The sequence below is a fragment of the Echinops telfairi genome, unplaced genomic scaffold, assembly GCF_000313985.2.
Source record: "Echinops telfairi isolate 266 unplaced genomic scaffold, ASM31398v2 ScPeMD7_70;HRSCAF=299, whole genome shotgun sequence".
NCBI classification, from domain to species: Eukaryota; Metazoa; Chordata; class Mammalia; order Afrosoricida; family Tenrecidae; genus Echinops; species Echinops telfairi.
The window spans coordinates 36,061,015-36,073,701 of NW_022103968.1; the positions used below are offsets into that span (position 1 = coordinate 36,061,015).

At 39.7% G+C, this 12,687-nt stretch overlaps 1 protein-coding gene across 2 annotated transcripts in view; it reads right to left on the bottom strand.

Moving 5' to 3' along the window:
* Window positions 1-2,573: 2,573 nt before the first annotated feature.
* BTAF1 (B-TFIID TATA-box binding protein associated factor 1) overlaps window positions 2,574-12,687 on the bottom strand; it is a 109,802-nt gene continuing 99,688 nt past the window's right edge. Inside the window, exons 34-39 of one of the 2 annotated variants that reach the window (XM_045291236.1) lie at window positions 12,487-12,639; window positions 8,501-8,712; window positions 6,732-6,891; window positions 6,251-6,421; window positions 4,999-5,138; window positions 2,574-4,775 (exon numbers count right to left, since the gene is read on the bottom strand). In XM_045291236.1, the coding sequence (XP_045147171.1) occupies window positions 4,706-4,775; window positions 4,999-5,138; window positions 6,251-6,421; window positions 6,732-6,891; window positions 8,501-8,712; window positions 12,487-12,639 (906 nt within the window). In that variant the 3' untranslated portion in view covers window positions 2,574-4,705. Of the gene's footprint in view, window positions 5,139-6,250; window positions 6,422-6,731; window positions 6,892-8,500; window positions 8,713-12,486; window positions 12,640-12,687 lie in introns of both variants that reach the window. The other variant, XM_004701077.3, reaches the window with a different exon arrangement.

Genomic DNA, 12,687 nt, shown 5'->3' on the forward strand with positions numbered 1-12,687 from the left:
TTCTACTTGAGCCCTCCCTCATTTTTCCCCTCCCTCCCCACTCCCGATAATTTATAAATTATTATAGTATCATATCTTACACCATCCGACATCTCCCTCACCCACTTCTCCGCTGTCTGTCCCCCAGGGAGGAGGTTATATGTAGACCTTGTCATCTGTTCCCCCTTTCTCCCTCACCTTCCCTCCACCCTCCTGATATCACCTCTCACCATTGGTCGTGAGGGGTTCATCTGTCCTGTATTTCCTGTACCTATCTGTGCCAGTGTTCATCCTCCGGTCCAGCCGGATATGTAAGGCAGAATTAGGATCATGATATTGGGGGGGAGGAAGCATTTAAGAACTAGAGGAAAATTGTATATTTCATCATTGCTACACTACACTCTGACTGGCTCGTCACCTCCCTGCAGCCCTTCTGCAAGGGGATGTCCCAATTTCTCAGAGATGGGCTCTGGGTCCCCACTCTGCACTCCCCCCCATTCACAATGCTATGATTTTTAGGGGGAGGATGGTGGTGGTGGGGGGCTTTGATGCCTGAACCCTTCGACACCTTGTCATCTCAAAGATTATTTTCATTGCTACTTTATAACTGTAATTTTGCTACTGTTATGTATTGGGTGACCCCTGTGAAAGGGTCGTTCGACCCACAGGTTGAGAAATGCTGAAGTAGATGAAGCCATGCTTCAAGTGAACTGCTAGTCTTGTAGACTACTTTCTCCCCAGACTTTTTGGTTTCTTTTGTTTTAGACAAGTAGAGACCACAGATATATCTTAGATAGCTGCTCTCAAGCTTTTCAGATCCAGACAATACATCTTTATGTAAAGCACACAGTTTATGAACTAATAGATGCCAGTTAATTGAGGATTTTAACCCTCCTGAGACTATGCTCTGTTTGCCTATATCTAAGAAGTATCCATAATGTATCCTATGTGGTTTGTTAAGGATACAGGTATACATGGATATACACACACACCCCTATATGTACATATACCTACAGATACACCATCTATGCATATATAAGAACCCACATATTCATACCTCTATTTTTCAGTAGTGGTTGATGCAAAATTTTGTCATATCCTTTACCCTCAAATCCTCTCTTCTTGTGCACGTCTTAGTATATTTACCTTCGTCAAGTTGTGTGCATTTCATCCACATTTGATGGGTCCCCTCTCCTACACCCTCGGTAAACCATCAATGAGTGCTGGTCACTGGCTATATCATGTCTGGGCTGGTCTTGTAAAAGTGCAGTCATACAGTATTTGTCCCTTTGTGACTTACTTCCCTCAGCATATTCATACACATAGGTTATGAGGACATTATTCTTATGACTGCAATATTTCATTGTAAGTATATATCCTCTTGTTTATCAGTTCCTTCATTGATGGGTACTTGAGTATTTCTTTTTGCTAATGTGAATAGCACTGCAATGAACATGGGTGTGAAAATGCCTCTTTTGCTTGTACATCTTATTTTGCATAGCTTTTTGAGGCTTTTTAAAGAGACACATTGCAGTCCACTTTCTCCTCTAGGCTCGCAGCCACGCCACTCTCTTGTCCACACACGCACATGACGGTCCTCTCGCCTGTACATGAACTTATAAGGGATCCTTTCTTGTGGCAGGAGGCCACTTTTATCACCTTAAAGTGGTACCTGATACTATCTGTGTGACTACCAGACATTTTCTACTAATTTTTGCTTTCTGTATTCATACTGAATATTCTGGCATTCAATAAGATGTTCCCACACCATTTTAACTTTAGGTTTCACTAGTGTCTGCAAGTCTTCTGGGAAATTTAAGTGGTAGGTTTTAACCAGGAGGTGTGAAATTACCTTGGGGTTAAATATCTGAAGCAAATGTATGATGGAATTGTTACTTCTCTATACTTTGGTAGTTCTCCCACTTTTGCCTCCACATGCTCAAATGTCTCAACAGCTTCACTGGGGATTTGACTTTTGAGTAAGTGGATGTGATATGACATGAATAAGGCTATGCCAGATCAATAGTCCCAAGAGCATATGCGCGTGTGTATATATATAAAATAATCACGTTTTTAAAGGGCTTCAAAGACACCGTGGAAATTGAATTTTAAGGTAATGAAATTTTTTCATGAACTTTTTAAGCTGTTGAGCTAGTTCTGACTCATAGTGACCCTAGATGCAAAAGAACCACACACCTCTTGGTCCATACATGTGTGTAGACCCACCACCACCACCCCTTGTACCCAGTAACTGAAATTTTAGTATTTCTTTAGTGCTAAAAACATTTAGGAAAGCAACACTAAATTCTGATAATCTGATTTATAATTCTGTAATTATCTTTAAATTCCTTGAAATTTTCTATAATAAAAAATTTTTTAAGTGGGGAAGAGTATACATAAAATGAATCAATATGGACCCCTAACCAGCTTAAAATATTTAACATTTTCTTAGTACAGTACACTTGTTTTATTCTCCACAAATATATTTTAAAACATGACTACCATGTAGTTATCATAGCCACAAAATTAACAGCATTTCTCAAATATCAGTTCAGTTTTCCCTCTTATTCTTAAATGGTACACTTAATTGAATATACCTGGTGACATGTTTTTATTTGAAAGCTGGAATGTGATTTAATTGTTCACAGTTCACAAGGTTTTATTTTCAGTACATACACTAAGATGTTGTTTCTAGCCCCCATTTTCCAGTCAAGGCAAATCACTATTACATTTTCTTGTCTGTCCTTCTAGAAATATTTTACTATACACATGTATACATTTTCAGATGGAATTAACCTTATAAATCATAAAAAAACAGCCTTTTATGGTGAATTCTCTGCTCTGTCTTTTCCTATGTCTGAAATGACATACTGTTCATTAGGTATTCTTATAAACTACCTCATAGAAAATACAGACTATTCTGTACTTCTGCCGTCTAATCTACACGGAGCACTGACAACAAGGGGAGATTACAGCAGCCTAGCATCCCATACAGCTTTCCTAGGGGGAGAGGAAAAGAGTTAAATTTTGGAAGCCATAGAAAATAAGACCGGTATATCTCTTTGGTCATTAGAAAACTACAATTATCTGACAAATTCTTTCCCCACAATCTAAAGATGAAGGGAAAACAAAATACTGCACATTAATGATTCATCAATTGGGCCCTGGTGGCGCAGTAGGCTAACCTGCCAGACAGATAATCCAAAGGTCAGCAGTTTGAACCCAACTGCTCCTCAGAGGAAAGTGAGGCGGTCTGCATCTATAAAAATGTACACCCTTGGAAATCCTCTGGGGTAGTTGTACTCTGGCTTATAGAGTAGATTCCTATGAGCTATATTACATAGCTGGTTTATGAAAATAGTAAATAAAAAAACATTCAGTTTAAGTACATCGACTTAGGTACCTAGTGCTATGTACAATGGATATTCTTTTTTTTGTACACTGGATATGCTATACAAAGCCAAGGGATTCCATTTGATTGTAAACAATTAAGAAACATGTGATAAACTTTAGAATTATTAGTTCTGATATAAAGATTCTAATCTTTTGCTCTTTCTAGCTAGTGATCATTTACTACAAATAACACACAGTTGCATTTATTTTATAGTTCCAATCTTGTTTTATTCGCTTATGGAATGCTAGTTTTAATGTTACAGTTTGGTTGTCAAAGCTTCTGAAATATGACAAATGCCCATGTCCTCTAAATGCTGAACAATGAAACTAATGATTTTAAACAAACTGTCCGTTATTCTACAGCTGAGGTCTGGTGGTTTTAAACTGATGCCTGTGTGAATGGCCAGCCACGAATCTTGGGGATGTTTACTAATCATGTGTGTAAATGTACACACAACACATACATACTCAAATATATCCATAATCTGTGCACACAGGCATGTAGAATTTGAGTGTGAAATTTATAATATATACACATACATGCATATCTTCACACATACTACCCTCCCCACTGAGCTCACTTTTCTAACACTAGTTAATCAGCCTCACACCCAATTATTATTGCTGCCCAGTATCACTACATGATTTTTTGTGCCAGCACTAGGCATCTTTTTGGATGTGGGATAGGTATGTCTGTGCATATAGATATGTTTTTATGTTTGTGTATATAGGGGAATTATTTCTCCCTTTTATGTTCCAGCCATGCATTACTACAATAAACAGTCTATTCAACATAGTTTTAGATTTCTAAACAGTGTAAAATCTACTTTTGGAAAATTTTGTGTATGTTCATAGTTACAAAAAATATATATATATGATTGAAACCTATTGAGTACATATGTCTTTGAATTTGGCTATATCCTAGCCTTTAGATAAATTAAAAACAAAACCCCCCAAAAAGCCCCACCCTCTTAATAGGATGTTATATAACTTTAAATAGACCATTACCTGTACTTAGAATAGTTGACATTATATTTTAAAAGTTGACAAAACGGTGTTAAGGATTTGAAAAACACTACACATTTGCATTAAATATATAAAGGTTTCCACCAAGCGCTTGGTTCAATTCATTGTCTAACATTCTGTCATGTTCTAAGACTGACCAATAATTTCTTAAAATTATGGCTCATTAAGGCTTTTACTTTTTAAAAAAAGCCCTCTTTTTAATCAGTTATAAAAACAAGTTCCATTTAAAATAAAAATGTACATGAACACTAAGGTCCTCCCAGATATTATCCTGTACAAAGTCACTAAGTAAAGAGAGGAAGCTTGTTCAGAGTAAGAACACCTCCTGGTAGCACATGTAAACCTGGTTTGGATCCTCTGCTCTGCAGCTATTCAGCCTGTAAAATTTAAACCATTTCACATTAACATTTAAATTTTATACAGTGCAAATATTTGAGAATAACTTGCTCCCCCCCGAAACAAGTCCCAGCATATGCTGAATTGTCTTCAGATCTATTTACACACTGTGCTAGAGTCTGCCATGAGCTTTGATCTCTGCTGAATATCAGCAGAAATGTAACTGAACTAGCAGCAACTGCATTTACAATAATGGATAGTTACTTGAGAGAATGCATAAAATTTTCCAGGCTGTACTCTGAATCGTATTGCTCTTGATCCCACAGATCACTCAGGTTTTCAAGAATCGATTTCATACTCGCTTTTCCAGAAGCAGAGGTATCAGCTTTTTCAGCTTTACCATCCTTAAGGAAAATTGAGAAAGATAAAAGGAAAGATTAGTATCAAGGAGGATAAAATATCACACTAAAACATTGTACTGAAAGAGTTCAACACTTCAAATGGGAAATTCATGATCTCATAGGATAGTCCAACCTGTTTTCCCACAACTCTAGTATTTTTTTTTTTTATGGTTTTTAGCCTTTCATTTGGAAACAACTTCAAAATTACTTAAGAACATGGCAAAGAACTCGCTGTGCCATTCTTTCTCCTGTAGCCTCCTCCTCTAGGTTAAGCATATCCCTAGTTCTTCAATGAAACCTCAACTGTCTATAACGACACCAAACTCGGCCCGTCTCTTGGGAGAGCGAAGTACTCTTCCAAACACAGCACCCAGACATTTCAAATGCAGTTTAAACCCTCCAGATTTGGATACTAAAACTGTGCTATTACAGGTAATTTATTTCGTAGTGTTAATAAGGCAATAGGCAATGTCTCAGAAGTCAGAGAGAGGGGAGGTGATTTTCTAAATGTACACAAACTTCCAATACCACCTTGTTAGTGTTACATTTTTGATTGGCCGCTATTTACAGCTGGTACATTCTTTTGGTCATGGCTTGTTCTCCACCCTGTAAGTTCTGTCTCCTAATAAGGGCTAGATACAGGGAAGAAAGGCCCATGATCTACTTTGGACAATCAGTCAGCGAAAACCAGGCAGTGCTCTGTTCTGCATTGGGTTGCCAGGAGTAGGGAGCAACCTGATTCGACAAGATCTAACAACAACTAAAATGATTTTATTGACATCTATATTATGTACCCTTGCTGAAGTGCTCATATATCTATTTCATTTTAACCTCAAATCACATTGTAAAATAGGCGTTTTATCATCCAACAGTAGGCATGGCTAGAAAGCATGAGACCTGGCACCAAGGCCCGACAGCGGTCCTCTAGCAGGACAGGACTAAGAAACCTTGGGGCAAGAAGCTGGAGACAGCAATCAAAAAGCCATAACTTTTAACTAGTATCCTGGAGATTTTTGTATCTGAACATCAACAATTCCTTCAAAGGACATATCTAGTAACAAACAGTATCAGGAAGCCTGTAATCAAAGACACAACACATTGTACAAATTATTTACCTTATCAAGAGTAAACAGATCAAGAAGCTGATCTGTCCCCATACTCTGCAAACTAGAATTCTCTTGGCTAATAACAGTGTTTGCTATGTTCATCTTGAATTTCTGCAAACCCATTATTTTCTCTTCCAGTGTTCCTCTGGTTATCAATCTGTACACGTTAACCACACGTTTCTGAATGAGAAAAACAGGTTAACAACTGTAGCACAAATGAACTGACAAGTTTCAAAGCTAAGTTGAGGGCTTACATACTCTTGTAATGAGTATGTATTACTATCTAATTAGGGTTGAGGTTTTATTTCTCTGGCCCCGTAAACTGAAAATGTTTGCAGAGAATCACAGAATATTGGAGAGAGACCAAGTCCTAGGCTTTCCTAACCAAAGGACTTCTTTTAATTCATGAAGTAGCACTTTGCTCAAGACAATAACACTCGTTAACATCAGAGCAGAGTGTAGGTCAACACCCGTGAGAAGGACTCTTTACCTGCCCAATGCGATGGGCCCGGTCCATGGCTTGCAGATCTCGCATGGGATTCCAGTCGTGCTCCACAAAGACCACTGTGTCCGCGCCTGTTAAGTTAAGCCCCAGTCCACCAACATGAGTTGTAAGTAAGAGGACGTCTATGGATGGATCATTGTTAAACCTAAATGAAGACATGAAAAAATAGAATTAATACGTTTCTTTGTAAGGTCCCTCTAACAAACTGGACTAAATGAGAACAATGCTTTACGAATGCATGAAAGGGTATTGCTAGGGCTTTAGATGGCATTATCTGCTTTTAACATACACAGCATCTTCAGTGTACAGAATATGTTTAAAACTTGTCAGAAATTTCATTAACAGAAATACCACAATTAACAAAGTTATTCTCTTGCAGTTTAAGAGAGGCTAGAAGTTCAAATTCAGGAGCAGGATAGCACCAATACAAAGCTTTCTTTCAGATCTTGTGGAAGGTCTTTGTCTGCCCTCAACATCCATGACCTGGTGTCCCGTGAAGATCTCTACGTATCTTGCTATCAATCTTCTCCTAGGCCTAGTTTTCAGTGCAGGGATCCTAGATCCAGGGGAAGCCCTTCCCTCTCGGCTCTACTTTCTTGATGGTAGCCAGGTTCTTCCCTCCCTCCCTGCTCACCTCTCTCTTGTTATCTCTTGTAAGACGTAAGATGATGCAGGCCACACCCCAGCAAAACTCTCTCCCATCGATCCAGAATGGGGAATCATTATATAACTATCAAACCACTGAGTACTCAACTGACATATACTTAGAAGATGTGTGTGTGTGTAGGGGTGGGTACAATTTAATCCATGTCAGTTGTATTTTAGGCTCTGAGATGAAGTTTGAAGTACTAATTATAATTAAGACCTACCTCTGAACCTTTATGGGACTTTCTACTCCCGTAAAGAGTTAAAGTTTCAGAGACTCACAGGAAACTACCCTGTTCTATAGGGTTGCTATGAGTTAGCACTGACGGGATGTTTGACCCCACCCAGAATCAACAGTGTGGAGACGGAAAGAACAGAGGAGAACAAGCCACATCGTTCAGAAAAAGTAGATGATGAAAGTGTTGAGAGTTGCTACTTTTGTGCTAGTCTTAAAGGTTCTGATAAGGAAAACTAGCATTATTACAAAGATTAATAAAAGCAGCTACCACTTATTGCTTTTACTATGTGGATGACTTTCTCTTTAAACGCTTACAACAGCTATATGAAGGTGGCATCACTACCCCTGTTTCAGAGAGGCTGAGCTTGTGTGATACACTGGACCGAGAGAGCCTTGCTTAAACAGTAGGGCCAGGAATTACACCTGGACGAGGCTCTGCCTCCAAAGTCACTTCAAGTGACTGTGACACCAGTCACCTGGGAGCGCTTGTTAACAGTGCTCGCTCTTACAACCAGCAGATTCAGCACAGAGCCTAGGAATCTGCATGTGTAAACCCACATTCCTGAGATCGCTAAAGCAGAGGGTGCGGATGGTAATTTTAACACTGCACAAGGGATTCTGTGCTTCGTAACTGGGCCGGTTACCAGGAATCAGAGAGATTATAGCTAAGCCACTCACTTACTTTCCCCTTCCCTCCAAAAAATCGTGAGGGAAAACTCTATAGTGTAGCACTTTCCTAATGTGGTCTCACTTTTGGGAGATTATGTTAGCATTACTTTTAAAAAGTACGATTTTGAGGCAATTATCTCTTTAAGTAATACTATCTTTACCATGGTTTGATTTGTGAACGTAGAATTTAGAAGATACTTACCGTGAAACGATGGAATGCCGCTGACCAGGAGGTATGCTGCCATCTAATCTCAAGTAAGTGACAGAGGGCAAGTGAGGTTTGAGGAGATCGTGTTCCACTATATCAAGCATGCTTTTAAGCTGACAGAAGATCAATATCCTGTGCTGGGCCACAACAGACTCAGTGCCACTCTCTGAAGTGCTGCCATTTCCCAAACCACAGTCCAACAGCAACTTGAAGGGGAAAAACAATTGTTGCATGGGATCAGTAAAAGTAGACAACCATCTCATGGTGACAAATACAGTTCATAGAGGGCTGAAGCGGTTAAATCTGGCAAGGATCAAAGTTAGCCCCCAGAGCGAACCAAAGCCTTCAGCCAGGACAGACACTCTGCTGCAGCTTCAATGGAGGAAACGCTGCTGTGGATCTTGTGCATTTCCTGCTATGTGAGCGGCTCACCGGCACACAGCAGGTACAATAATGAAGTAGTGAATAAAGTCCAAGAATAGGTTTAGATAGTCTGGGAAACCCCATGGTACCATCATCTCTAGGATCTTCGATGACTACATTTTGCTACTTAAAGATGTTACTTAGAAAATAACAATCTCAGGTGAGAAAAGGTACCCAAAAGGCTCTCCGGGCAATCTCTCCGTATAGTGGGTAGCACTCTCTGGGACTGAGGAGAAAAGCTGACAAAGCAAGCCTGAGCATGTTCCCCTTAGAAAGGCCTGCTAACAAGTTTCTCCCTTTGCTGAAGTCTAGGCATTTGGATTTAGGTGGTATGCTCGCCATTTTCTGGTTGATAAGGGAGGCTTACTGTACCTAAACCCTTAGTCAGTACACTATGACTTATGCTGGCATCTGCCTTCTTTCTGGAGTCTGCAATTTTGGTTATGTACTGGGCACATCACTAACCTCCAATCAAAACCTTGGACATTCAGTCTCTAATGAGCGTCCCTGGTAGGTAACACCTCACACGCTGTCAGTTTGATGCTGAGTATATTTGATGGGACTCCCCTGAGAACCTTGAACCTGTTTTTCCTTTGGACTTAGCCCATATACCTTTTCCTTTTGCCAATTTCTCTTACACCCCTTTCAGGTAAATAAAACATAACCAAAACTTGGAGAACCCCTGGGTAAACACTTTTAGTGACAAAATCCTTGATATTCTGTAACAGCTCAAATATACTTCTTCATTGTGCCTCGGAAAGAGCAACGTGCAAGTCTTCACTAATTTTCACTAGAACTCCTTAGCCCCCCACCCCCGTCCTCTTAGACGGCTAAAGAAGGGCAGAGGGTATAAAAAGGGAGCTACTCCTCAAATTGAAGAACGGCATCTGATCATGTAATTCTCCTTGTCTACTCGCCACTCCCTCACCCCCAGAGAGCAAGTGTGAGTGTGCGCGCACACGCACACACAACCCTACCTAGGCTTTGGCTACCGCTTCTGAGATGATGCAGTCTTGTGCAGGGTTCTACAGAAAGGGGATTCTGGAGAGAAAGGACGTGTCATCATGTCTCTGCCATGTACTCGGTTACCTCAGTCCTTTCATTGTCACCACTCAAATCCGTCCACACTTATCGCATATACTCAAGTATAAGCCGACCCGAATATCCGCTGAGGCACTTCATTTTACCACAAAAACTGCATTAAAAATGTGCTGAAAAACTCGGCTTATACTCAAGTATATACAGTACCAAATAAGACGCTGGAATTCCAGTGCAGCTACCCACAGCAATGGACACACAGATCACTTCAAATTGGGATTACCATCTGGCAGTAAAAACTGCTCCCATTTTCCCAATAATCTCTTATAAGCTGAGTATACTCAGAGTGATGAACTCCTAGTTAACCTGAAAATTTTGGTTCAGAGCCTTTAAAAACTGATTAGGAGAGTCTAGAACAGTGGTTCTCAACCTTCCTAATGGCACGACCCTTTAATACAGTTCATGTTGTAGTGACCCCCCCCCAACCAAAATTATTTTCATTGCTAGTTCATAAGTGTAATTTTGCTACTGTTATGAATCAGGCGACCCCTGTGAAGGAGTCAAGACCCACAGGTTTAGAACCGCTGTTCTAGAAGGTAATTACCAATGTACCCTATATGGGTTGTCGGAGAGGCTGGTCACTCCTCTAGATACTAACAAATATAAACTAACTTCAGTATAATAAATCCTTGGGTAGCAAAAACCGCTCAGCTGAAAAGTCAGTGAATCAGACTTGTCAGAGGCACCTGGGAAAAGAGATGTGACAATCTGCACCCAAAAGGTCAGTCCTGGAACCTACAGAGCAGTTCTACTCTGCACAGAGATGGTCACCGTGAGTCAGGATCTATCGCCTTGATGGCACTACCAGCAGCAACTTCACAGGCTGCATTACCTCAGCTTCTTCAATCACTTCTCACAGGAAGTGGTTTCTAGATTTCTTGACCCTGATCTTCTATTTAAAGTATACCCAGAACTATAAGTGATACTAAAAAGTTGGCCTGATGGGTACAGAATACAGTGGAACTATGGTGTCCTCACTGTGGCATCCCGCTGTTGCTAATCCCATCCAAGGCCCTGCAGCTTTACTGGCAGCTAATTCCTAAGCGGGCTTGTAGTGAACTTGCCTTCCAATGTAACAGAACTCTTCCTCAGATCACTAAGCACTCTCTTAAAGGAGCCGGGGTTGCACGGCCTTCAAGATTTCAGCCTTGGAAAGCCTCTGGGCCGTTCTACTCTGTCCTGTGAGATCACTCTGAGTCAGGATTGACTTGATGGCAAAAGGTTTTTCCTGGGTTTCTTTTAAAATTGACTGCTTATCTCTCTTAAATTTCACCCACGGTTTCCACATATGACTCAAACTTCTGACACTTTCTCACTCTGGTAATATTCACTTTTTCTTGGTTCACTATTACTTGGGGGTAAACATGTCTTTGTATTTCTAGAGGCAAAATTTTATAAAACACTTCTCTCCTACTTAGAGAAAGGATGTTTTTCTCTCAAGATAGATGATGAACCTTCACGCTGAGTAGCTGAAAGAGAATTGAAGGAGTAGAAGGAAATATACTAGAAGAACCCTCCATGAGTATAGCCAGGAATTATCTAGACTTCGATCTAATAAACTGAGGCCTTGACTTAAGTTAAACCTTATAGCTTAATTCTATTACCTATGTTAAGAAAACTAACATTTTACTGGGAGGGTGGACGGAGGGTGGAGTGTAAAAGGGGGAACCAATTACAAGGATCTACATAGAACCTCCTCCCTGGGGAACGGACAACAGAAAAGTGGGTGAAGGGAGATGTCGGACAGTGCAAAATAATAATTTATAAATCAAGGGTTCATGAGGGAGGGGGGAGCGGGGAGGGAGGGGAAAAATGAGCTGATGCCAGGGGCTTAAGTGGAGAGCAAATGTTTTGAGAATGATGAGGGCAATGAATGTACAAATTTGCTTTACACAATTAATGCATGTATGAATTATAATAAGAGTTGTATGAATCCCTAATAAAATGATTAAAAAAAGAAAAAGAAAACTAACATTTCACATGCCTGTATAGCAACAAAAAAAAAGAAGAAAATCATTCCATATATAAAGCAATGTAAAAGGTAACAGCCATTATTCAATTTTGGGGTGGTTGAAGGTTTCTGTTTTATGACTTAGGGACACATAACAGGATATCACTTATGTCAGATGTACCATTATATAACATTTTCCACAATAAATATATGCAAAGTCTAAAATAATCATTCATCATAAAATCTAGGCAAGAACACTTATTGAAAGTTAAAATTAAAAAGTCCAGTAGGATATTAAATTTTAAAACTAGTTAGAACTTAATGATTATTACTGCTAATATTTTGGTTATTGAAGTTAGAATAGTTTATACTAGAATTCCTTTTACAGTTCCATTTGGAAAAGATATACCTAAAATTAGGCCTGCCAAATTAAAAGGTAAAGTAAACATACTGGTAATCTTTCAGAAAAGCAAAACTGCCTGGAGTTACACATAAAAGATATGCTTACTTGTTTCAAAGCTGAGAGCTTAGGGGCATGCTGAATATCATGAAGAGAAGAATTCTGAGCCGCCAATTTTTCCGTCGTGCTCTTGAACTCTGGATGTTGAGGTGTTAGGACTAAGGCTGGGTGATTGCATAGTTTACGTAAGTACTGTAATGCCTTTGAAAGGGAAGAAAAGGTGTAACAAGTCACAATACTCATTTTTCT